The sequence below is a fragment of the Cyprinodon variegatus genome, unplaced genomic scaffold, assembly GCF_000732505.1.
Source record: "Cyprinodon variegatus isolate N-32 unplaced genomic scaffold, C_variegatus-1.0 Scaffold141, whole genome shotgun sequence".
Lineage (NCBI taxonomy): Eukaryota > Metazoa > Chordata > Actinopteri > Cyprinodontiformes > Cyprinodontidae > Cyprinodon > Cyprinodon variegatus.
In genome coordinates this window covers 571127-596364 of record NW_015150594.1, presented here as the reverse complement: position 1 = coordinate 596364, position 25238 = coordinate 571127, and the positions used below count along the sequence as shown (strand labels likewise).

The window sequence follows — 25238 nt, the reverse complement described above, 5'->3', positions numbered from 1 at the left end:
GCTTTTATAGTGTCTGTTGGCATGGCAACCCCCCTGCCTCTGAGTTTGTGTGTGCTTCGTATAAATATCTCAGCATCTTAAATAAGGATAGGAATTGGGTATTGAAAGTGAATCATTAAAACAAGGGTCATGCTTAGTGAGAGTCCATTACTTTTACAATGTTTTTGATATGTTAGAGCCCCATAAATCTGCGACATATTCTATTGGCAGACTAAGGTAGGTCTAATCAGGAATGAACGAATAAATGAATGAACGAAGGAGGGAAGGAAGGAACAAATGAAGGAAGGAGCGAAGGAAGGAAAAATGAATAACAAAGAAGTGATGTAGAACACAAAGAATAAGCACAATTAAAAACTGGACATAAGAGAAGAATGAAGAAAACAAGTGAAGAAAGGTTAGAGGATAAAGGGAAGAAAGGGAAGATTGGCATTAGAGTAAAGGTAAGAGAAACAAAGAAAACATGTGAAAAAGAGAATACTGCACAGCAGGAAAAGAATGAAGGAAACCAGGGATCAAATGAAAGAAGGAAGGAATTACAAAGAGAAAAAGAAATCAGGCAAATAGAAGGTGAAAGAAATGGACAAAGGAAATGCGGTGAGAAAAGAGGGAGGGAGAGACAGTGAATGAAATAACAAAAGCAATGACAAGGTTTAAAATTTTCAAAAAAGAGGGGAAAGAAAGAAAAAACACAGGGAGGGAAGGTAAGTGAAAAAAGAATAGTTAAAACAAGGGCTAGAACTCAAGGACAAGAAAACAGAAGGAAGCCAGAAAGGATGAGGAAAATAAAAAGGCAAAAGCAGAAAATGAAAACAAGCAGAAAAATGAAAACAAGGAAGGTATGACATAAAAAAAAGGAAGAAAGAAGAAAGGGAAACAATGGAGAGGTAAGCAAAAGAAGAAAGAAAGGACACAAAATATGAAGTGCAAAATGGAATACAATGAGATAAGGAATAAAGACTAGAAACTTTCAAAGTCAAAAGCCGAGCTTAAAACAAAAGTAACAACTGGAACGCACCTGAACCACCTCAGTGGTTACTTCCAGCTTGCTGAAGCGGTAGATGATAACATTGGCTGACACCCCAGCCACACAAAGCATCCTGCTCTCGGGGCACCAGGCCATAATCTGAATGGCAAAAGGATCTTCGTCTGAAACCTCACTGCTACCCTTGTCTTCCTTGGATCGGTTCCTGTCAAAAATCTTGGCTGTTTTTAGCTTATAGAGGACCTGGAGCATTACTGTAGAGGAGAGAGAAGACAATATTAGCTGCAGTGTCAAGATGATAAGGACTCAGAGCTGAATAAGGGTTTTGATCACTGCTGTGAGAAAAAAACGAATTGAAAACAATATATTAGAATATATTATCTTTCTCTCGCATATCACTTTTTGGCTCAAAAGAGAAACACAATTTTTAAACAGTCGAAAAGAAAAGTGAGAAAAAGACAAATAGAAAGAATGACGTACTTGCAGAGGCATCCCAGAACTTCACCGTTCCGTCAGCATGCCTACAATAAGTAAAGAGAATGAAAAACCAAAACAGGACAGACCACAAACATGCAAGGCATTAATCTAACCTCTACAATTATTGGTTGCTTTTCAAAAAAAAAAAAAAATCTCTAAAAACAAACCCAGAGTCCAGACACATATTGAAACAGAAAATCCACAGTTGAAATGTCAAGCAGCTTTAAAAATATAAGCATCTATTATCAGGAAGAAATTAACATAATAGATAAAAATGAGCTTTAAACTGTTTTGTCTGAATATTCACTTTTTTTTTTCATATTTTGTCCGATCACAATTTTGTCCATATTAAAAAAAAAAAGATATTTTTAGATTAAAAAAGGAAAAATAAAATCTCAAAAATTGGATTGTCATTTATAATCCCCCCTGTTTACTATGACCTCACATAAAAAAGCAAATGCAACCAAATAAATACCTTTGCAAATAGAGTCCACTTAAGTTTGAAAAACATCCACTTATAAATATGACTGTTTTGTGAAGACTCCAGCAGTTTTATAAGGAAAAATAAGTGGAAAAAAATCAATATAAAGACCAAGAATCAAAGACCACAGGTTAGGAATACAGTTACAAAGAGGTTTAAAGCAGGGTAAGGTTATGAACAACGTTTTTAATGCATTGGAGAGTCCACGGACCACTATTCAAGCATCATTAAAAAGAGTAAGAGTATAACCGGGTATCTCTAGAGAAAAAAATTCAAGTTTGAGCAGGAGGATCTTTTTAATGGACACAACTGTTCATGAACTGGAGCAACTTCCCCTCTCCATGAGAAATAGAACAAGAAATGAATTGCTGGCCACAAAAACTAGCTGGAATTTTGCAATATGAAATCATGTGAGAGAAAGAAATGAGTACCGATGGTGATAAAACAGGATCTTCTGGCATACATACTGAACACATGCATGTTATCAAGCTAATGTGCCATGACAGCACATTATTCTGAACAAACCTTCCCCTAACTGAAATGCTGTGGTGACTGACTCATGCTGTGTAAATTATTTTCTTCAGAGGGAAAATGGATGTGTTTCATATATAAGGGAATATTGCTGGAGTTAGATACAGGGTAATTATTCAAGAAAATGATTCAAAGGAAATCTTAACCCATTCCAGAGCCTTGTTGCCCACATCTAATGTTTACAAAATGAGCCTTAAGAAGGGAATGCCTGGTTGATCATGGAACATGTGGGAGGTGAGAGTTGGGCATGGTCTTGGCTGTAATTGACAGACTGATGGTGACAAGGACACTCTAAGTGCCCGCAATATAAAAATGGAGAGACATTAGAGAGATTATAGTTTTTCCACTGCTGGTATGAGTTTAATTTCTTTGCATTGTTTTCATAAGATACGGGAAATTGGGGGAAAGGGGAAGGTTTTGTGAAAAACCCCAATGGCTCCGAGTCGTACAGGTTTGAGGCGCTGACTCTTAAGATCCCCAAAGCCACAACTGTGGCCATTCCTCCAAAAGCTTTCGACCATGGGGTTGGGGTTGGTTTCTGATTAGAATGTTTAATCAATGCAATGTTTGCAATTTGGTCATTAGCAAATAATCTACATATTCATGAAGTTAAATGTGCAAAATGTTTGTGCCAAGTGTTCCACAAGACACACAATTTGTTTTTGCAACTGCCAAAAACACTTTGCCTAAAAGATACTTGATAGCAGGCTTTGAGCTAGCATTGCGCTCGGGCGCACTAAAAAAGTGACAAATTGTACGCCTTGTTTTTTCCCCAGGAAACCTCACTCAAATGTTCAAAATTTCACAAGCATTAGATGCTGGAGTTATAGAATTTTAAAATAGAATAAAAATAGAATTTTTGTTGCTTGACGGGCTACATCTACCAATCAGAAAAGCTGATCTGCAAGCTGAAAAGGAGACGGACATTGCAGGGCCCTGTGATCAATAAAACGGTTTATCAATGCCTAAATTAACTTAAAACATCGAAGCCTGCAGGCAAAATATGTTTGCTTTATTATTCTGGTGCATGCAGTTTTAGCCATGTACATGAAAAACACTAACATCTACTTCCAGCCGCCACAAACAGTAGCAGAAAGCTCCATGAGGCGACTTGACTGAGGTGGCAGCTGCTGAGCGAAATAATATTTTAAGATAATCTTGATGAACTGACTGCACAGAAGATGTTTTAGGTGGAATTTATGCATAAAAATATATCAAAACTACTTTTTATCCACTTTTAAAAGCAAATATAGCAAAGTCACTCTCTGCCATTAAACACAGGAGCAGCACAAGCATCAGATGCATCTTGACACGCTTTACTGGTGGTGCTTCAGTCATATCAAAGATGCTCCTGAGGCGCATCTGACCTTAATGTGGACAAGCATAAAAAATGAAGAAGCAGGCGATTTCTTGCTGCTCAAAGCACGTGGGTTGTGAACATAGCATTATACTTTCTGATTGTTTGAATTAAACTATGAAACATAATATTGTTCCTAAAAAAAGATCTTGTCTTCCTTGTGAAATTTCCACCCCTACTCAAGCACACAGACTTCCAATAATCAGGACAAAGGTAGTGTTGCAAAAATTTAGCTGCATTCCAACTAAAAAAATAGGCCTAAAGAAGTGATATACCAAGGTGTAAACCCAATGAAAGATTTCTTGCTAAAACCCTGCTTACATACAAAAAGCACCTTAGAAAATCAGGGTCTTATAGTTAACTTAACTGTGGATGCTAAACATTTTTAAAGTCTTTAAAGATCTGATTTAATTTGATGCAAAGACAATTAGGTTTTGTTTTAACGCAGTCAAGCATCAATCTTTTATTTTTTCTTATCCAACCAACTTTCATTGATGTTTAGCAATGTGACATACATTGTATTGACAAAGGTCAATAGTGTACCCTGCCTGGTCACTATAAAGTAATATCTTTATACATTTTTTCCCCTTTAAAAATAGATCAAATGCAGGGCTTTCATAATATATTGGCCTCAGTTACGTTTGGTGGACTTGAAACAAAAAGGCTGCAAGCCTAACCTTTCTGGAGAGAAACAAGCATATTAGCAATTCAGCGCAGAGGTGAAAGGACTTATTACTCCCTATATTCATAACTGAATGTCACGTCAGGTGGGTAACTGATCTGTTAGAAAGCCCTGCTTCTGCTGTCCCTCATTGCACATGAAAAAATAAGAGCCTGCTGTGAAAAAAAAATAAAAATCTTGCTGAGTTGACCTAAAGAGCTCATATGGATGTGGAACAAATTGTAGAATGCTTAACATCTTACCCGGTGATGATGATCTCAGAGAAGCTTTGTGTGCCCTGTCCCCAGTTTCCACCACTTATGGGCCACTCCTTGTTTAAAAAAAAGGACATACATGTTGATTAGTATTTGTGTAAACAAAGAGGTGTCCTTATACACATTACTTCTAGATTGATATGTCATAATAAATGTCTTAATATCCCAGTTCGCAGAGGAAAACATGTAGAGTCTTTCCGCATCTCTCTTGGTGTGTCTTGCAATAACATATTATACACCTCTGTGAGAGACTGTGTATGTCAGCGTGGGGTCTGGCTCTCAAGTCGTCGACACACACAAAGGTCAACAGTATGACTCACAGTGATCTTCATATGAGAAGGCCCCCCTGCAGCTTGGTGAAGCTTTTCTTTTGTAGAAAAAAAAAAAAGAAGGGGCTAGGCTGCCAGTTCAGGTCAGTGCATTCTGACATTTTCAGCATAAAGCCAAACAAGGCGACAAAAAAAGAACATAAGCATAAATAATGGGAGAAAGACCTAGAGGGGGGTCTGTCTGCTATAATATAGAAAAGGCAAAAGGGAATGAGAGGTGAAGGTATGCAGAACAGCAATGAGAAATGCTGAGTAGTGAGTTCATGCATATTTTGCCTTATGAAAACATAAAAAAATATAAGTAAATCTCAACTCATTTACCAGAGTTGAGATTTTCTTTGATTCTGATTTGTTCTTATATTCTAATTTGTTCCTACAATGTATCACAAATTTTGATGGCGTCTAAGAAAAGAATACATACAATACATACATAATATGGAGATTCTAAGCCAATAAGGATAAAGAACCTCAGAAGAAAATCACTCTCCAGTTTTAGAAGGCTTAGCTGAATTTCTGAACATTTATTAACTGTTTGAGTTATAAGTCTAAATATTAACCAATTGATGTAAACAGGTACTTTTAGAAACTCTACATCCACCTGTGGATGATGGCCATGAAAAGGTTAATTTAGCTGAGGCAAACTCTAGCAAAGTTTAAAAGTTTTCTGTCTATTTGCATGCTAAATTGATGAAATTCGATTTGTATGTCTAAAATATCTTAAAAATATTATCTATATATATAAAAAAAAACATTCAGTTTTTGCCATTTCTACACCAAAACAAGAAATTGATCTTTGAAACACCCCCTAAAGAACCGAAAAAAATCTTGTTCAGCTTTTCTTTGGTACTGAACTGAGCTCATCAAGTCACAGGCCAAAATTTATTTTACGTGTGAAACAAAGAGGATCATTAGGTTTTCACCATCCTGCCCAACTTTGGCAGGGTTGCATCACTACCATACAGTAGTATTGCAGGTGGGTGTAGATGTTGGAGTTTGCATGGGTGCAGATGAAGTTTTTGCTGTGTCCTTAGTGATGAGCTCTGATGCTTCCTCTACTGTAAAGACCATTTTCAAATTTGGCTCCAAGTACATGCAGTCTAACTTTGTGTTGTGCGGTCAGCTACTGCTTTGAGCGGCCACCTGTTTTAGGCAAGGACGTGACGTCAATCTAGATTTGCTAAATTTAAAAAAAAGATCCATTGTTTTCATCCTTGCAGCATACAGAATCACGTTATATCTAACATGTTTACACCAGTCCCCCTAATCCCTAAAGAGACGAAGAAGATTTATGCAAACTCATGGAAGTTAATATCTTTTCAATTATTAGAGAAACAGCTGACAATAATAGGCAAATATAAAATAATAGGCAGACATATTTGCAATGGCAAATATGTTTGTATTGAGGTGGATTTAGGATTTGGACAAAAAATCAAAATGTCTAAGGTAAAAAGGTTTTTAAAAGGTTTTATAAACACAAGTTTTTTTTCTGTGTTCTTTTGATGCTAGTGAAGTAAATCATAGGTAAGTAGTAACAAACATTTGTTTAAATCTCTGACATCTCTGCTATCAGTAGAGGTTTTTTCGTTTGAGTCAAAGCTGAGAGCGAGTTTCACAGTGACTGCATCTTTTCCTGAAGTTTGTTTGCTTCAGTTTAATCTCCTGTTGGTTTTAACGATTTGCAGTTTGTGTAAATTGTTTGTATCAACTTTTGGCCAATATTTCCATGTTCCTGTGGATAACATGTTCTATATGGCTAGAAGGTTTAAGAAAAGTTGAAGTGATAAAGTTTCAAAGAAAGTAAAGAGTATAATACCTCCCTCTGGTTGTGGAGCGTGGGGATTAAGAGATTACTTAAAAACTTTTTTTTGTATATACTGAAGTTATGTTTGTCTTCTAGGAAATATTGTTTTATTATCTAAAATTGGAAGAAAAAGAAACAAACAAAAAAAAAAAGGGAAAAAAAAATGGAACGGGGTAGGTACTTTTCATAGAAGTGCAAATGCTGCTTCACTAATTCATAGAATATTTACCCTTACTGAAAATAACCAGAGTAAAAATGCATTTCCAAAGAGTTGCTGCTCATAATTGATTTTCTTTCTCTAGGAAGTCTTACAGTTTTCTTTCTTTTTCCTACTTTAAAATGTGATGCTGGACATAAAAAGCGGGGCTTTATCAGTGAGATGTGATAGCTGTTCTTTACAGTACCTTTTTGCTGTAGCCCTGTCGTTTTTGCCGCGAGCCAACAGAGTAAAGTGCAGGAATGAGGTCCACAGGGCAGTCGGCAAAGTACTCACAGCAGGTTACAGGAGACTCATGGATTGTTAGAGGATATGGGTTCTCAAATATGGGGTAACTGTTAATAAGAGGAAAAAAAAACACTGAAAACATAACTTATTCTAAAAGGAGTGTTTTGTACATTTACAGAAGTACTATGTAAACGCTTGTTAAAGAGCTTCATCAAATTCTGGATAATGACAATACAAAATAATTATAACAAATGCAAACAATAGTACGTTGTAAGAAAACTTCAATAGTTAAATCAGCTTTAAGTAAGGTAGTAAAGAAAATAAGATTTACCCATTTTGTGCAAGGTCAATCACCACTAAATCTTTTTCTAAAAGGACCACCACAGCATAAGGCTCCTGAAAATCTGTAGAGTAGATAGATAAGATGACTTAAAAAAGGAAACACTTGGACAGCATAGGAAAGAAAACCACACGTTTAATAGGAAACTCTTTATGGATCAATTTGTGTTTCATCTGGATAAACTACCTTAAGAAAGATTGAATACTATGATTAATTAAAACATTTAATTATTAAAGATTAATAAGCCAAACACTGTGGTTACTACAATGGCAGGCAATGTGTAGTGAATGTACATTGACATTGACATTAATGCAAATATTTAATCTTTAGAGACAACAATGATCACTAAGCTGCTTTGTTCCGAAAGCAGATGAACCCAGAGTTATGAGCCTTCCTGAAGGGAACCTTGAAAAAGTTTTTTGGAAGGCAAGTAACACAAAACTGTATTTCCATACATTTTGTATTATAACAAAACTAAGTAATATTACACATACTCTACATAAATGTCATATATTTTTTGGTTTGATAGGAAAGTGTTTTTTGAAATGGGAATAACTCATTCCCAGTTAAAGGGACAAATATTGATGGGTCCTCTCAGCCTCTATAATTATTTTATTATAAGCAAATGTGGGTCAAGTACTTAAAAAAATGCACTAAAGAAAGAATAGCACTTTTTTATACTATTTTCACTCAAGTAAATGTAGAAAGCAATCATCCGAGAAATTACTTAAGTTTGAGTAAAAAGTACTTGGTATAAAGGCTGCTTGTGTATGGGGTAAATGTTCGGTCATAACATGTTATTTAATATCAAAAAGTGCATAATCAGAGAGTTGTATGCAAATGATAGCATTTCAAACTATAAAAGAAACCAAAATATGGATAAATAACACTATTATAAAATAATAAATTTGTGCAAAAGAAAGACTTTTTTCACATCATTCTTTTCAACATAAAAAAGATTTTAAATAGACCTCCAGCTACAATATCAATAGTTTAATGTAACCTACAACCTAATCTCCAAATAGCTCAAGGTACTAAAGGTGGATGGATTCATTGGAAAATGTAATAGAGTAAGATATGCACAATAAATATTTGTTAAGAAAAGGGTAAAAAGTACAGTGAAGTAAAACCACTCCTAGAAGTGCATTTTTTTTAAAGTTACTCCAGTAAATTTAACTATGTAGAACTAACTAGTTACTACATACGTCTGCTTAATGGATAGTTTAATATCTACAGCTGTTAGGTTTCTAGTTTTCAAAGTTATTGACCTTAAAAAATAGGTAAAGCACAAAGTCTAGCTGTATATACAGTAGGAATGTGTAATAATCAGGAGCCCAGACTAATTGAGGGATTTCTAAATGTACGTTACATTGTTTTGATTAGATCATCATTTTGTATTGTATAATCTATGATAACTATTATTTATTTTGTAATTAATTAAATCATTAAAAACATTGGCAAATCTTTTTGCAATTCATGCAACTCTCCTCTGTACCAACTTTCCTCAGTGCAACGACACTCAAATAAAACAGAAAAAGTGTAATCAGTTTATTTTTGGGGCGCAGCATTTGCTATTAGAAATAATCAATCATAGAAATGGTCCATGGCAGGAAAAGATCAGACATGTTACCATATAGTACAGCATATGTGACAAAAAAGGACATCATCATTATATGCTTTAATACAAATAAGATTCTGTGGGTTGTGGTATTGACACAAAATAAAAACAAAATGATAATGACATCTTACTAACATTCAAATACCACAAAAAATAATTGGCCTCATATAGGACAAAAATAAAGTTTATGAAAGTTTTTACTGTTGGCCAGCAAAATATTTCCACTGAAACATGAAAAATGCAATCGGAGTGAGACATTTACATGTGATTCCTGTGTACTGTAGAGGCACATGCTTTGTAAAGAGAAGCAAAGCATGCGCCCCTATTGAGAGTGGCACAATTAGGGCCATTACATTGAAGCGACACCCGTGATGGATGCTGCGATGCAAATTTGGCTGTAATTTAAAAATCTGGACTTTTTTGAAAAAACAATCAAGGACTGGATGTGGCTGTGACAGAGTGAAGAAGCAAAGTGGAGGCAAAGCTTTTTTCAATCAAAACAGAAGATAATATGATAAATGATAGAAAACTAATGTTGATATAGGATGATGTAAGGATGCTCCTAAGAGGTTTGTGGATACCCTTTAAAAAAGCAATTTTAATTCAACATTAGAAAAGACTGGTATATAATTTTTCATAGTGCTCCTCCCTTAGATCCAGAGCTGGTCCTGGGTCACCCGTTGCCTTTGTCTGACTGAAATGCTCTCTTTGTCCGGCATCTTGCACTTTATCCATGCTGTTCACCCTGAGCTCCAGAGCTGGTCCTGTCCTACTGCAGCCTCTGCTGCTTTGGTGATCTCTCTCCACTGCTTCTTGCTCTAATCTTCCCCTCCTCCTGTCTAAGGTCCAGATGACCTCCTCACCTGACCTCCATTACCCGAATGATACTGGTCCAGCTCACCATAATGAGTTGAAACCAGCAAGCAGGAGATTGATGATGCAGTGAGGTGAAGAAGGTGGCCAACTATGTGCGCTGATAGTAAAAATCCATACGGGCATGCGAATTTGGTAAAAAAACATCAAAAACTAAAATATCTGGAAAGACTATGGTGTGAATGTACTATTATGGTATAATAGTAGCCATTTGTTTTCCCACAGCAGGGTTATTACATTTAAGTATACTGCATTGACAGCAGCTATATTGTTATACATTATTTATAGTTATAAAATTAAATTTAATGATGATTTAAGTATACACAATCACACACAATTAGACAGGGTTTGTGTAGTAACTGTGACCATCGGCAAACAAAAAGCAGGAGATTCTGGAATCAAGTTGCCAGTGATTTAATGAATTGTTACATAATCTACTAATCCTCTCCCAAGCTGTATGTGTGGCACATTACACAGCAGCACAGATTACACCCAGGATTACACACACTTAGGACCCTGTGCCTTCTAAAGCTTTTTTAAACTGTTAACTCACCAGTAAAAGGAAAGTAGATGCAAATGTAAATCTTATGAAAGAATGTTATGTACAAAGGCATGAAACCAAAATGTAATGAAATATTCTGTTTCTCAGTTAATTAAAGGTAGAGGTAGGATCCTCACACTTGGGAAATTTACTGCAAAAAGCAGCAACACAGCCATTCTGCCTGAAATAATTAAAAAGAGTAGAGTGTGTGCTTGGATTGATTTTTTTTTTTTTTTTGTAATTGAATTCTCAATGAGCATGGAGACAATGATTAACATCAAATTTAGATGTTACAAAGTGTAAAAAATGTTTGATCAAAACATAATCTTACCATTAGGATATGGTGTCTCACATAGTGTTAGAAAGTCTACTATGGGATAATCCATCTCCAGCACAGCAATACTTTTTCCATGCATAACTGTCAGACATGGCCTCCGTCCTACCGTGTCATAGGACAGACCTCCAGAGAATATGATAAAAGGGTCCCTGAATAGAAAGACACAACAGGCACAGACAGGAGAGTTTGTCAAACCTTTGTTCATGAATTGTAGTTTCATAAAACTAAGACAAAAAGTCATGGAAACCTTTGGAGCAGCAAATCAGAGTAGCAAAAACATCATTCAGAAGGGTTGCATTGTAAATTTGAAGTCTTATGAAATGTGTTCTACTGTATGAAGTTTTAACCAATAATATTTGTTATACCTCTAGTCATGAGATTTATTAATGCGAGCTTCTAAAAAAGCAACAAAATAAATCCTATTTATTTTATTTATTTTTCCTATTCCTATTTGTGGAAGGCAAATAACTAAATATATGTATAGTGTCTCCTCTTCCCAGCTTTGGTAAATGAAAAACTATTTGAACTGGAAATCCTCCGATCAATTGCAGATATAGCATCGTAAGTGGATTTAAACAGTTAACGGTACGACAAAAAAGCATTGATATGGTTGGTAAGCTACTGTTTAGTCGAATATCCACATTTCCATGTATTGGAGTTGGAACCTGATGGCAGTTTGCCTCGATCTTCTACACCTTGTCAGAATGCTCAGAGAACTAAGCAAACGTTTGATTAAAACCTTCTTGTCAATCTTACAATTGGCTGATCCATCAAACCATGTGATTGGTTATACTGATTTTGTGCATGTGTGTGTAGCTAGTTTGCTTCCATCACTCACTTCATTTATTCACATTTCAAACAAAATCATTCAAATAAGACATCTGTTATGCCACAAGCCATGGTATTATTTTTGGACATTAAGGGCTGATGTCAAGGCTGACTAACCTTGAACATTGGTGAAGGAAAACTTTTAATTTTCCCTGAAAAGAACCTACTGTAGCAATACACTGTCACAGGGACATGCAATCCTTCCCCTGCCTCTGTGCTTGGGGACACAAACTAAAGTATATACCGGTACACACCAAATTTATCCTCTTTACTCATGAACCAATAGAAAGATGGGTGAATATGCAACAATACAGGTGAGGAATGAGCTGCAACAGAACAAGATGCAAAAGGCTGCGGGTCTAGATGGCATCCGCTCCAGGCTTCTCAGATGTTGTGCAGATGAACTATGTGGCATCTTGTGCTACATGTTCAACTTAAGCCTGAGGCTAGGAGAAGCACCACAGCTGTCGATGATCTCTTGTGTTGTACCAGTGCCAAAGATAAAACATCTAAAGGATCTCAGCAGCTACAAGTCGGTAGCACTGACTTCACACCTGATCAAGACCCTCAAACAGTTAGTTTTACACCACCTATGCTCCCTGGTAAAGACTATATTGGATCCACTTTAGTTTGCCTACCATCCTGGGATTGGGGTAAATGATGCCATCATCTTCCTCCTGCTCCAAGCTCTGACTCACCTAGAGAAACCTGGAAGCACTGTGAGGATCATGTTCTTTGATTTTTCAAGTGCTTTTAACACCGTCCAGCCATGACTCATAAGGGACAAGCTGGCGTTTTCAGGAGTGTACCAGCACATGTCTAAGTGGATTCTGGACTACCTCACTGGCTGTCCACAGTATGTAAGGGCACAGGGCTGTGTCTCAGATTGGTTGGTTTGCAGTACAGGGGTCCCACAGGGAACAGTGCTGGCACCGTTCCTCTTTACCCTTTATATTACAGATTTCTCCATCAACTCTGCACGCTGCCACTTCCAGAAGGTCTCTGATGATTCTGCCGTAGTTGGTCTCATCACAGGCGGGGACGATTCAGAGTACAGGGAGTGGACCCATAACTTTGTGGTCTGGTGCCAGCAGAACCACCTTTTGATTAATGCAGGGAAAACCAAGTGGTTAGTGGTGGATTTTCGCAGAAGCGGATCCACTGACACCGGTGAACATCCAGCAAAGTGGACATTGCGATAGTGGACTCTTATAAGTACCTAGGTGTTCACCTGAATAACAAACTGGACTGGACTCAACACTGAGGCTCTGCATAAGAAAGGTCAGAGCAGACTCTTCCTGCTGAGGAGACTGAGGTCTGTTGGAGTGCAGGGGGCGCTCCTAGAGACCTTCTATGACTGTTGTGGCATCAGCCACTTTCTATGGAGCTGTCTGCTGGAGCATTGGCTTATATGTAGCTGAGAGAAAGCGGCTGGATAAGCTGATCAGGAAGGCGAGCTCTGTGATTGGATGCCCTCTGGACTCAGTGCAGGAGGTGGGAAAAAAAACGATCCTAACTAAATTAACATCTGTTGGATAATGTCTCCCACTCCATGAATGAAGCTTGATTCACACCCTCATTTGTTGTCCTAACAAACACCCAGTTGGGCGTGTGTTCAAAAGACAATATATGATGGTTGGAAAGTTTCTGATTAAATGACATATTAGCCCCTCCACCCCTACCCTCCCTGGGCTGGGCATTGAATATAAAGTTATTGTATAATTTTTAGACATACATCAGCAAAGCTGACGTATCTGTATACATAAAGCTGTATACATTATTTATTATGAGACATTTCATATACCCACACATTCACCCCTTCAACCTATAACATAACCTTGCTTCAGAGGTCAGCTTATGTTTATGTTTAACAAATTAAACTCATATTATCAAGCAGTTGTATAAAGTGGATATTGTAAATATTTATTTTCATTTGGTTTAGAACAAGCAACTCAATGGTTTTTCTGGCAGGAAAAAACTGTTCTGCCTTCAATATTTTGAAGTACAGCTAAATTTTGCAGCTAGGTAAATGTAGGAGTCTTTACTGTCTAAGCAGCTGAATGCAGACTCTACCTCAGCACATGCACAATTGTTGTAAAAAAAGAAGCTAGAGTGCTTTTTTCTGTCTCAATTAAAAGCGGTCATATCATATTCCATATATTTTATTATTTGTGTTTAAATAGTGTTTTTATTCAAATGTATAGAAATAAAACACCTAAAGGCTAATGCATAATGCATATACATAGATACAAAAGTATATTTATTTTTTTTCATGTTCAGCAAATTATGTCACAAGTTAATTGTGTAACTGTACAGTACAGTGCTGTACCAAAATCAGCTAAAAGCTAAAACTATTGTTTTGACTTTATAGAATAACATATACGAATGCATCACTTTACAGCCTTTAACACCTGACAAGGACCTTCATGTGTTATTTTTCAAGACTGTGTACAATGTGTTTGCAAATTAGACTTGTAAGAGTGAAAAAGAGCCTACCCGTTTCTTGTTGTTTTATATTCCACTTTAAGAATGGGTTTACACGGCTCTGGCTTCTTTCCATCCTTGGGCTGTTTTCCTAAAATAGAACAAACAGAATTACTTTACTCGGCCTATTCTTTGCTTCTTTTTCTTTTCTTGATTCTTCTATTTATTTTTCACCCCATAGTAATATTTGAAAACCAGGAGGCTTTAAAAACAGAGAGAAGCAAGACAAATGCAAGGGTCGGGTGTGCAGAGGGGTGAGGTTAGTTTTTTGATTTTGTGGAAACAGTCCATTCTGAATGTTTTTTAATGCAAATAAAAATGAACTCAATTATCATTTTAACTGTAAGTTATTGGAGATGATGGCTGCTGATATTATACAGTAATCATTATTGCAGGACATGCAAGGCAAATGAATTTAAAATCAGGTATTCTTTTATAGATAGATGTCAAAAAGGACAATTTAACGAACACTTAAAAGCTTTACTTAAATCGGTCATTTGAATTTAAATAATTGCCCATTAAATGCCAAAGTAATTATGTATGAAGTAGTAAGAGAAACAACTAATTGAAAAGCTAATTTGGTAAAAACCTTCATTTCTCTGCATGCAAAAACTGTTTAAGAAACAACCATTTTTCTTTGTTTTAATTAATGTCCTTATGCTTGTCTAGACTCTTCTGTTCTTTAAATAATTGGGACTGCTAAACAGCCTGTCCTTTTCTTTTGCTCTTTCATCCTGACACATTCAAACTGTAGGGAAGTAGTTAGATCCGTCTCTACTGTATATGACTATTGGAAGGCAGAGCTATGCACTAAAACATCAAAAGAGTAGACTTGCTTTCGAATAACATAAATAGAGCCCCAGTAGTAAAGGTCATGTAGCGTATTGAGGCATAAGATAAAGCAAACACTTAATATTCCTGTTTTATGTAAAAGGAGAGGAAATAATAGAAGATAACTTTTTTTTATGAAAAGGAAAAGGTCATTTGTACAAATTTCTATTAGAAGAGTTAAATAGCCAACAAGTTAATTGTGTAACTTTTTTTTTTTTTCTAATTGTGTAACTCTACCACATCAGGACCGTCAAGGTTTTCAGATGTGTGGACCCAGAAATGAAACACAAAAATTATGCTATGGCGTTCATATTTACAAATATCATAAAATACTCAAATAAATAGGCTGTTACAATAAAAATTATGCTGCCTGCATTATCAGAGGGGGGTTAATGCTGTAATGTTATTGAAACAATTAGAAATCTGACTTACATGATAGTAAAGACAAAATTTGTGGTTGTTGTTTTCAGATTCAGGATAACTGCTCTCAGATGCAGGACAAACCATGGTCTATTTCTAAGCTTCATTTAAAATACACATACAATAAACTAGCAAAACATGCAACATAATTTCCCCTACATAGAGGCCGAATTCCCAGAAAAACCTTTTAAATTGAATTTTTTATTTTTTTTTTTTAACTTCACCATTTAATATTTTTTAGCATAAATGAATGACTTTGGTCTTCTAAATGTTGGTAAATTGGAAAAATAGAGCAATAAACATAGTGGGGTATGAGTCGGGGATAGCATTGTTTTTTATCATGTTGCAGACCTCATATTTTTATAAAACAAAATATCTCTTTAAATAAATAAAATGTTTATTTTGAGGTCCCAGCTCTGCTAACCTTGTTTGCCTTGCTAACCCCAGGTTTCTGATCAGCCAACACCAAAGAGCATCTCATATAAATAATATATCAAACAAATCTATTGAGCTGTGTAATTGGACTGTGCTTAGGCATGCCTTCACCTGCTTACCATGTGGTGTGATTGTCTGTATGGGTTTTCCTTGGCCTCTGATGTTCCATATGGTCAGAGTTCCATCTGAGTGACTGCAAATAAACTGCTTGCCCTCATGATGCCATGCAACTGAATGGATAGCCTAGGAGATTACAGACAGGAAGGCAGAGAAGATGGAGGGGTTCAGGGAAAGGGGTTGAACAGGATAAGAACATCATGTGCCACCATGCCTGTAACACCACACGTCTGCAGTAGCGAAGCCATACGGTACATGCTACTTGTAAGTGGTTTAAAGGCCTGTGACTGTGAGCTCATGGACAGATGGCAGAAGCAAGATAAATGAATCCCAAATCTTCTGAATTTTTATTTTAGTATTTTACAAAAGACTATTTTAGGAGCATTTTTTATTATAATGCTGAGAAAAAAAAAAAACAAGAAAAAAAAAAGATCCTTGAACCTGTCAAGAGTTCCAGATCGGATAAAATATGATTAAAGCGAGGTATGTATTTATGACTATTTATTGGGTATGCAAGAAATGTTAAACTCTAGTAAAAAGATAAACTCTTAAGCATTATTTCAGTGTTAAAACTCCAAGTTTGAAACTCAGCAATTATTAAATTTAAGAAACAGACGTGCAAATTAGCTATACACAGTAGATTGAAAGAAAATGAATATACTAAAATCATGTTGTTGTTTTTTTCAGACTAAATACTGTAAGATGTATTGGCAGTGTCAAGTGTCTTTAACTAATCAGTATCTTGAAATAAAGTATTCAGCCTAAATTAAAAAATAGATAATCTAATTTCACAATAAAAGCTCTTAAAATCTTATTTGTAAATAATAGATAGCTATAGAATCAAAGTTTTCAATGTTTGTCTGACCTTGAAATTTTGAATCCATTTTAACTGTTTTTCTTTAGGTTTTATAAAGACATACCCTGATTGACACAAATCTTTTTGACAACTAGGGTAGTTAGCTGATATTCTAAAGCTTTCCCTTATCATAAAGCACTTAGAGTTTCCCTTTTTCTTTTATATGAAGATTTGTTGCGCAGTAATATTAAGACATGATGAGTAACTGCTCTGATATGTTTTTGGGCTGATGACGCTGACATGGTACAAGTGGTGGGTTCAGTGAGCCGCAGCCAAGGAAGAAGGATAGGCTTGTCATAAATTTGCCACAAATGATTCATTGAGGTTCTGCGCCAAATGGCATTGATGTAATCGTGTAGGTGTCCTAAATAAAGTGTGAAGATGTTTCCCATTTTGCTAAATATAATTAAGCTCCATGCTTTTGAAATAAAGAGAGTTACATTGTTGAATAACTTGTTTCTTCAAACATTTAGACCTTATTATATTTGGAAATTCAAATAAAGATTACACTGGGAATTACAAAAACTCTAAAGATGTTCCTTTTCACTTTGTTTCTAAAAGGTTTCCGTGTATTGAAATTAAAAAAATTATCTGTAGAGTAAGACAAAACTGTCAAACCTAAGAATCATAATAAGAAGTCACATCAATGAAAAATATATAAAAAAATATTAAGAAAATATTATTTAAGAAAAGGCAGAAAATGAACAGACCTTATGAAAAAAACATATTTCCTGACCAAGATCCTTCATTTACACAATTAATGATGTTCTGACTGCTACAAACCTTGTAAAAATCTGTTGATTTTGACAGTCCCAACAGTCCCCAATCCACTATGCCTAATTAGAAAATGAGCAGGGTAATTAAAACACATGGCGCTCATCAAATGAAACAATACCAATTAAAAATACTAATTTTATGATTTATCACATTAGGCCCATTTCCACAGATTGATCTTTAGGGAAGAGACAAGAAAGTCAACACACATTATAGGCAGAGGAGAGCATCATGCACTTACACACACCCACACACGATCACCCTGCCCCCCTCCACACACACACACTCGTTTTGCCATCGTAGTGAGGACCATGTGTTGACTCCCATTGACATCCATTGGTTTTCAGTCATTTTCAACCCTTTCTATGTCCTAAACCTAGAACTAACACTAAACCTAACCATTGCCAATGCCTACCTAACCCTAACCCAATTGACACCTTACCCCTAAACCTAACCATTAGCAAAATAGCATGTGAGGAATGGCAAAATGTCCTTACTTTGCAACAACTGGTTCTGTTTGATGGTGAAATTGGAAAAATGGTCCTCACTCTGAGGCCTTGACAGGTACACACACACACATACACACACACACACACACACACACACACACAGTTACAGTGAAGCCAATAACAAGCACACAAATTAATACTGTGGGATGAAACCAGATGCAAGGCATATGCATGTCACAGCCTCAGCTGTAGAACAATCTGCCAGCATTGTGTCATAATGGGACCAGTAGGAGCTCTAAACTACCACATCTTTTTCAGTTGCATCAGAGTTCAATGAACTGACAAAATAGAAGTACCTAAAAAGTAAAAGGACGTATTTGCTTTTAAAGTCTTTTTAATCAGGCAGACACGATAATAGTCTTATAGTAGGAGTCCTTTATTTTACAGAGCTTAAGTCTAAAGTAGTTTTTTAAAAGTTCTGGATACATTTTTGCTGACTGATCACATTTATTTTTATTAGGGTTTAAAAAAAATTCTCACCTGTTAAAATATGCACAAACACCAGCACTTCACATGCCATAACTATCCTCAAAACGGTTTCTGCTTGTCAGCTCCGCACACACGCGTGCATTAGTGTGTACTGTATGGGTTTATTCTCCCGCGTCCCGTATCGCCTCTTGACAGCTCAGGATGTCGTTGTGCAGCCCTGCCAGGAAAACGCTTCCCATAATCTCCCTCATTCAGGAGCAAGAGCAGATAAGTAAGAAATCAGACAGTCAAACAATCTATCTGCTTGCTAGAGGTCAATCGCAAAGTGGAATCGAACCTGTCATGGCCCCACACACTTTATTAATGTATTCGTAAATCTTGCTAAATCTGGTTAGTAAAAAATATTACTAGTATCAATATATAAGCCTTCAAGATGACTTGCAAAACTACTTATGCAAACTCTGCCAGAATCCTTGTTATGTTGTTATGCAGGGAGCGCAGATGTGGATTTTAACACGATGAATGAACAGTTTTAGTAATAGAATTAGGTAATATGGCGCAAATGAGTTTTATTCAGCACTTGACTAAATTAGCATTAGTTTATGAAAAGAGCTCAGTAATAGGCTAAGCCCAATAAATATAAATATAATTTTATCACCTGGTTTACAAATGCTTGTATCTCTGTTACACTAAAACTCTGATTTCTCTGTCACTTCCAAATGCTTAGGTCAGATAAATGTAAATGTGATCTAGAGATTAGTCGGTTATGAATTTTGGTATTCCACTACAACCACCTTTTACAAACCTTTTTCTCCTGGCTATTCAATCTCATGACATTTTTTCTTTATGTTTTTATTGTGAATCAATTTAATTTACTTTAGTCATTAAATTAATTGGAGCTACAAAAATGATTAGGAAAAGAATGTATACGTGAAATATAAAGGTAAAACTGTAAATGTACAGAAGTTTCTTGTCAAGTTGTGATTACACACTTGTCCTTAATAAGACCTACACGTAGTGTTTGGAAGTTTTTGCTCGCACAAGTGGAGCAGTACGGCTATCACTATAATATTCCTCTAGATACAGGGAGTATTACAGATTTTATGGTCACTGCAATGTAAGTAGAACAGGAAAGGAAAAACAGATGAAAGATGAAAGAGGAGTTAAATGGCGATAACGATAAAACACCTTCAGTCTGCTTTATCACCTACAAAGAGATGTAAAAAGAACAGCAAAAACAACAGATATAATATAAAAGACACAATAAAGTAACACCTTGATACTATAAGTAGTATTATTTAATCTGACATGTATATTGTGGTAGCTGAGGATAAGAATATGGGCTTTCTATATGGAAGTGAATCTCTAAGTACCTGGAACCAAGCCCCTGTATTTGTTTGTGAGAGTGCACTTGTGCATGTAAAGTTTATCCAAAGGAAAAATGCTCAATAGTGGTTGTGAATAGCCAAAGATTCGCCCCTTCTGTGAACAGAGGCATGTGCCGGGGGACCCAAAGCCCCAAACACCCAAAGGGACCCCAAGTGCAAAGGTGCCCAGGAGGGGCCAACCCAGAAAATCTGCCTCCCCACGACGGGAGGAGGAGAGACGGCCTTGAGGAAAACCTCCAGCCGCTGCAATGTCGGAGCCCCCAGGACCCAAGGCCCCCGGGGGGCACAAAACATAACTAACTTGAGTGAGAAAAACCTGTTAAGTTCAGCTCCAAAGGTCTGGACGAAGAGTAGAGAGGTACAGTTAAGGTCTGTTGTTAGATCTCCACAGCAAGATATAATAAAGAGAGCCATGTTACCTGATGCGCTTTCTTATCAGGTCCATGTTAAACTTATTCGTCTGGGATATATCTTAGATTTATGCCTTTCTCTTCTAACAATCAGAAGGAAGCATCAAATGCCACACTAGAAATAACTGATAATGCATTTTTGATGATTTTGCAAGTTTTACCCTAAATTTGGCTCAAAAAGAAAGGTGACCTTGGAACTATTTGAAAGTATCTATAAATTAAAAATAAATGTTAAGTTTTATAGGGATGTTAATTTATTTTCCAACAGGACTTGGCATCCACTCACACTTCAAACACTATTAATATCCAGTTTAATAACCATGGTGTCATTGTGTTGATTGGAGTATTGCCGAGAAGAAAACGAGAGAAGTCAAAGGAAGGAAAGAAGCTGACCCAAAGGTAGCTATTAAAGCAACCGAGATTTTCCTAAATAGAGCCACAGGCTGATCACCCTAATGCAGCGCCTCAGTGATTCATGCAAAAGGGAAACTTGACCAGATATTAAACAGATATATACTACTTCCATGAATCAGATGAGTAAGCGTTTAAAAAAAAACAAAACAAAAAAAAACTGTTGCAGCAATTGTTTCTGCATCTGGGCTGCATTTTTTTATGTTATCATAAGTTATATTTAATATATAGCTTTATTAAGTCATGCTGATATGGATTAGACATGGTCTCCACAAGAAAACAGGAAAACAAATACATGGCCACACACACAGACACACACTATTGAAGTCTCCCCATTTACATACACACTCTCTAGAATTCATGGTTTTTCATATTCTGTAGTCCAAGATCACCCAAATTAAAAGTCATCTTAATTTGCCAATTAAGAAGGTTGTTACACCAAGAAGGAATTTGACTTTGGTTTTCATCACTCAATATTATTTACAGTTTCCATTGAAAGAAATAACAAAATCAGGACACAGTGGTAGTACGCGTGTGTGACAATAACTTTTTTTATAGCTATTTTTATTTACACTTATAAAGGGGAAGAAAGGAGGTAATACTGCAGCTTGATTTTTTGATTTCCAGCAGTGAAGCTGAGAGGCATTCATTATGTTAATGAATATGCTTGAAGTCTAATAGTCGAAACATACCACTGTGTGTACTGAGTCAATTTAATATACATTTTACTCTGCAAAAACGATCTAGAAATAAGTAAACATTTCTTAAATTAAGTGTTTTTTGTCAAAGGAATTGGATTTTATACTATATAAAATAAGATAATTGGATAATATGCACTTGCAATAAGACAATGCAATAGTTTTTTTCTTATTTTATATGTAATTGTCTTGTTCCATTAGCAAAGTGCCTCACCTCCTTAATCGAAGAACGAACACACTTATTTTAAGAAAAAATTACTTTTTTATTTTAAATTTTTTTGTAGTGTACCCTTTTTGTTTTATATCAATAAATAAACTTACACTAAAATGAAGTTTATAAAATGCAGCTTTAATCAAAATAACAAATCCAGAGGAACATATATTTATCAGTACCTTCCTGATTCTGTAAGTTTAAGCTAAAGAAAGCCCAGAAACACTTTTCACCAAAAATGTTTTAACTAACATAATTATTCCCTTTGTCAATACTGTATATGCTATTCATCGACCCAAAATGTGACTTAATATAGAGTCTTGTCCCCTTAACATACTTGGGTAAATATGTGCATGCAAATATTCATCCATGAAAAGAAAGTCTACAAAAACAAGCTCTCAGGGCAAAATGTCAGCACTGATTCCCACTGAGAAATCCATTTTTGCTTTGGAACGTAAAATCCACTTTGGGTCTGTTGTTGAGCTGCTGTTGTTATATAAGCCCTAAATAAAACAATCCCCATTGAGCTCCTTAAGATGGTTTTTGTAATAAAAATATGATTCATCCTCACATCTCATGACTGAAGCGAGGGAAGCGGCTTAGACAGAATTCATCTCAGAACACAACAGAATCTTACATTTTGAGAGTATTGTATCCTTATTAACTGCCTCATCTGAACCAAGTGGAACTTAATCCAGAACGTGATATTAGATGAAAGGTCAGAAGTTTAGAGTAAAAAAAAAAAAATTTTCAGCACTACTGATCCCTTCTGATCCCTTCACTTTTTTTTCCATATAAATCATTTTCTAAGGTTAATAAATTGAAAGAGCAGTGACATGAAATCATATTTGAAAAAGAAACGTGCTGTGTAATGTTATTCTTGGCTTTATGTGGAAAGATAAAGCCTTTACAAACAGGAACATTTAGCAAAGTGATGACATTCACTACATTGTTTTAGTTTGGTTTATTTGGTTTTGGTTTGATTTGCAAAATCAGCTTTTGACTCTTTATCTGTCTGGCTTAAAAACATTATTTAGAAGGAAAAAAGCTTTGGCTTATAAAACCAGACTACATTACAAATAATTGGTGTTTTTGCTTGCATTCACAACCAGCCAGACTGAGTCACTATTTGACATGAGGTTTAAATAAATGGAGGTATCGGTGCCAATCAAAAAGACAGAATTTTTATTTTTACATTAGATTCCACCTGCAATAACGTAATATATTGGATGCTATATATATATAAGTAAATAATTAGTACCCTATTGCTGCTTTTTTTTTCACATTAAGATATGTCTCCAAAGACCAATAACTATATGGCTCAAGTTGTCCATTTCAGTTTTAAAGCACAATTAAAAAAGACACAGTTTAAAAACAGCTAACATTTGTCCAAAGATTGTTTTAGTTTAATATAACGTTAATTGTTTTGCAGGGTTCAAGCAGGTTCTGTGAGTAATAGAGGGTCAATGCCACTTTCTTTTCACCAGCTTTAAAGTAACCTGTCACGATTTGTATGGAGGTTGTTTAAGGACCCAAATGCAGAGACCAGGAGGCAGAGATGTATCTTATAGATTTTATTAAAAACAGCAGCAGACAACTAAAAATCCAAAATACTAAGAACGAAAAAAAAAAAAAAAAAAAACGAAAAAAAAAAAAAAAAAAGCATCAGGGAAAAATCTTGAGGGAAGCCAGACGAGGGAACAACAAAACAACAACAAGGAACCAGCACTGAATGACTGCGGAGGTGAAGTATATAAGGGGAATAGAACAAAGGGTGGATTAATAAGCTGAATAAGGTGAGAATGGAACTAACTAGAAGGAAGCCAAGGGGAAAGGAAACAAACACAGGGGGGCAACAGATAGAAACTAAAGACTGCTTAAATATAATGGCAAATAAACCAAAGATCAACAAAACAGAATAACTATTAACTGAAAACTAAAATATCAGAGTCCCAAAAGGGTAGAAACATCACATAACCCTGTTTTCAGCAATCTATTAGGGCCCAATAAGGTGAAATCACTGATTGAAAAGCCTAACGAATAAAAACACATGCAAAATAAAGCCAGCAAATGGTTATCCAACATTAGCAGTATCTGACTGTAAACATTCAATCCACAGCCTCCCCATATGACCTTAACTAACAACATTGTACAATATTATCAACAGTAATTTCTTAAAAAAAAAAAAAAAAACTGTTGAAGCATCTCTAATCTTATTGTTTTACCTCTCAAAAAAATAGGTCATGCGATTTGCTTACCTTCACCAACACTTGCTTTTCTGATACTGATACTAAGTAATATATAGAGATATATAATGTATTCATTTAACATACTTTTTAAACTATGTTTAAACTATGTTGAAAAACTATGTCTCTGAAATGTTTTTTTCTGGTAGAAAAAAAAACATGGTAGAAATATGTTGATTTTTAAATCAGCTCGGGGCTAACCTCTCTTCTTTGTTTCACTCTCCTAATTAAAGTAATCAGCTTCATTGCACTAATTCATTATTTAACTTTTCAACATCAAAAGTAATATGCATTATGTTGATTTTGGAATTAAATCAATTATACTAAATAATGCATTTAAATACATAATGCAGCAAAATGAAAATGTGGAATGCCTGAAGTGTCAGTAAAAAGCTTTTCAGCAGCAGATTTATTCAAGAATATCATACTCATAAGCTCTATTATCAGGTTTAGTTTTGGTAAAAAAAAGAAAAATAAAAAAAAAGATTACCCAACTAGTTATAAATGTAAATTATTCTTTGTTGTATTCCATTAAATGCTTTTTAGGTTATATAATTTATGTGTTTTTCAAAACTAAATCTTCCCCGAAAACATGTCCAGAAGTTTAGTTACAAAATTGGTGTTTACACTCTCTTTATAAATCATAGGCCAACTTCTACCTCATTTATTATATAGGAAATTATAAGTCGAGTGTAATCCTCATTGCTATTGAAAAACCAGGGATACACTTCTTTTAAAGTGCATTTGAACAATAAAATAGTAACAGTATATATTTCCAGGCTTGAAAGCAAGACAATGAAAAGTAGAAACAGATATAAGATAGGAAAAAGAGGCTTAAATAAGAGATAAAACCTTCGTTTTTATAGTATGAAGGAAAAAGAGAATAAATGCAAGCACTAAGAAAATGACACAAGTATGAAAAATGTATACAGGATGACAGTTTAGAGATACAAGGCAAAGAGGGACCTGTTTTTGGAACTGACAGCAGAATAGATGAGTGAGTTTGAACAATAGGTCTATTAAAAGCCTGAAAACGAAAAAAATTAAATCCTGCATTCTGTAAGATGAAAAATGTACCAGGAGGCACATGTAAAGACCAGCAGGAAAGGGAGTAAAAATATGATTGTTATATGCACAGACGTA

At 35.5% G+C, this 25238-nt stretch overlaps 1 protein-coding gene across 3 annotated transcripts in view; it reads right to left on the bottom strand.

Moving 5' to 3' along the window:
• stxbp5 (syntaxin binding protein 5 (tomosyn)) overlaps positions 1-25238 on the bottom strand; it is a 146056-nt gene that overhangs the window by 17677 nt on the left and 103141 nt on the right. For all 3 annotated transcript variants that reach the window (XM_015376784.1, XM_015376785.1, XM_015376786.1), the window contains exons 8-15: positions 16166-16289; positions 14373-14451; positions 11043-11197; positions 7671-7743; positions 7299-7446; positions 4753-4820; positions 1463-1503; positions 1016-1236 (exon numbers count right to left, since the gene is read on the bottom strand). In XM_015376784.1, the coding sequence (XP_015232270.1) occupies positions 1016-1236; positions 1463-1503; positions 4753-4820; positions 7299-7446; positions 7671-7743; positions 11043-11197; positions 14373-14451; positions 16166-16289 (909 nt within the window). The remainder of the gene's footprint in view (positions 1-1015; positions 1237-1462; positions 1504-4752; positions 4821-7298; positions 7447-7670; positions 7744-11042; positions 11198-14372; positions 14452-16165; positions 16290-25238) is intronic.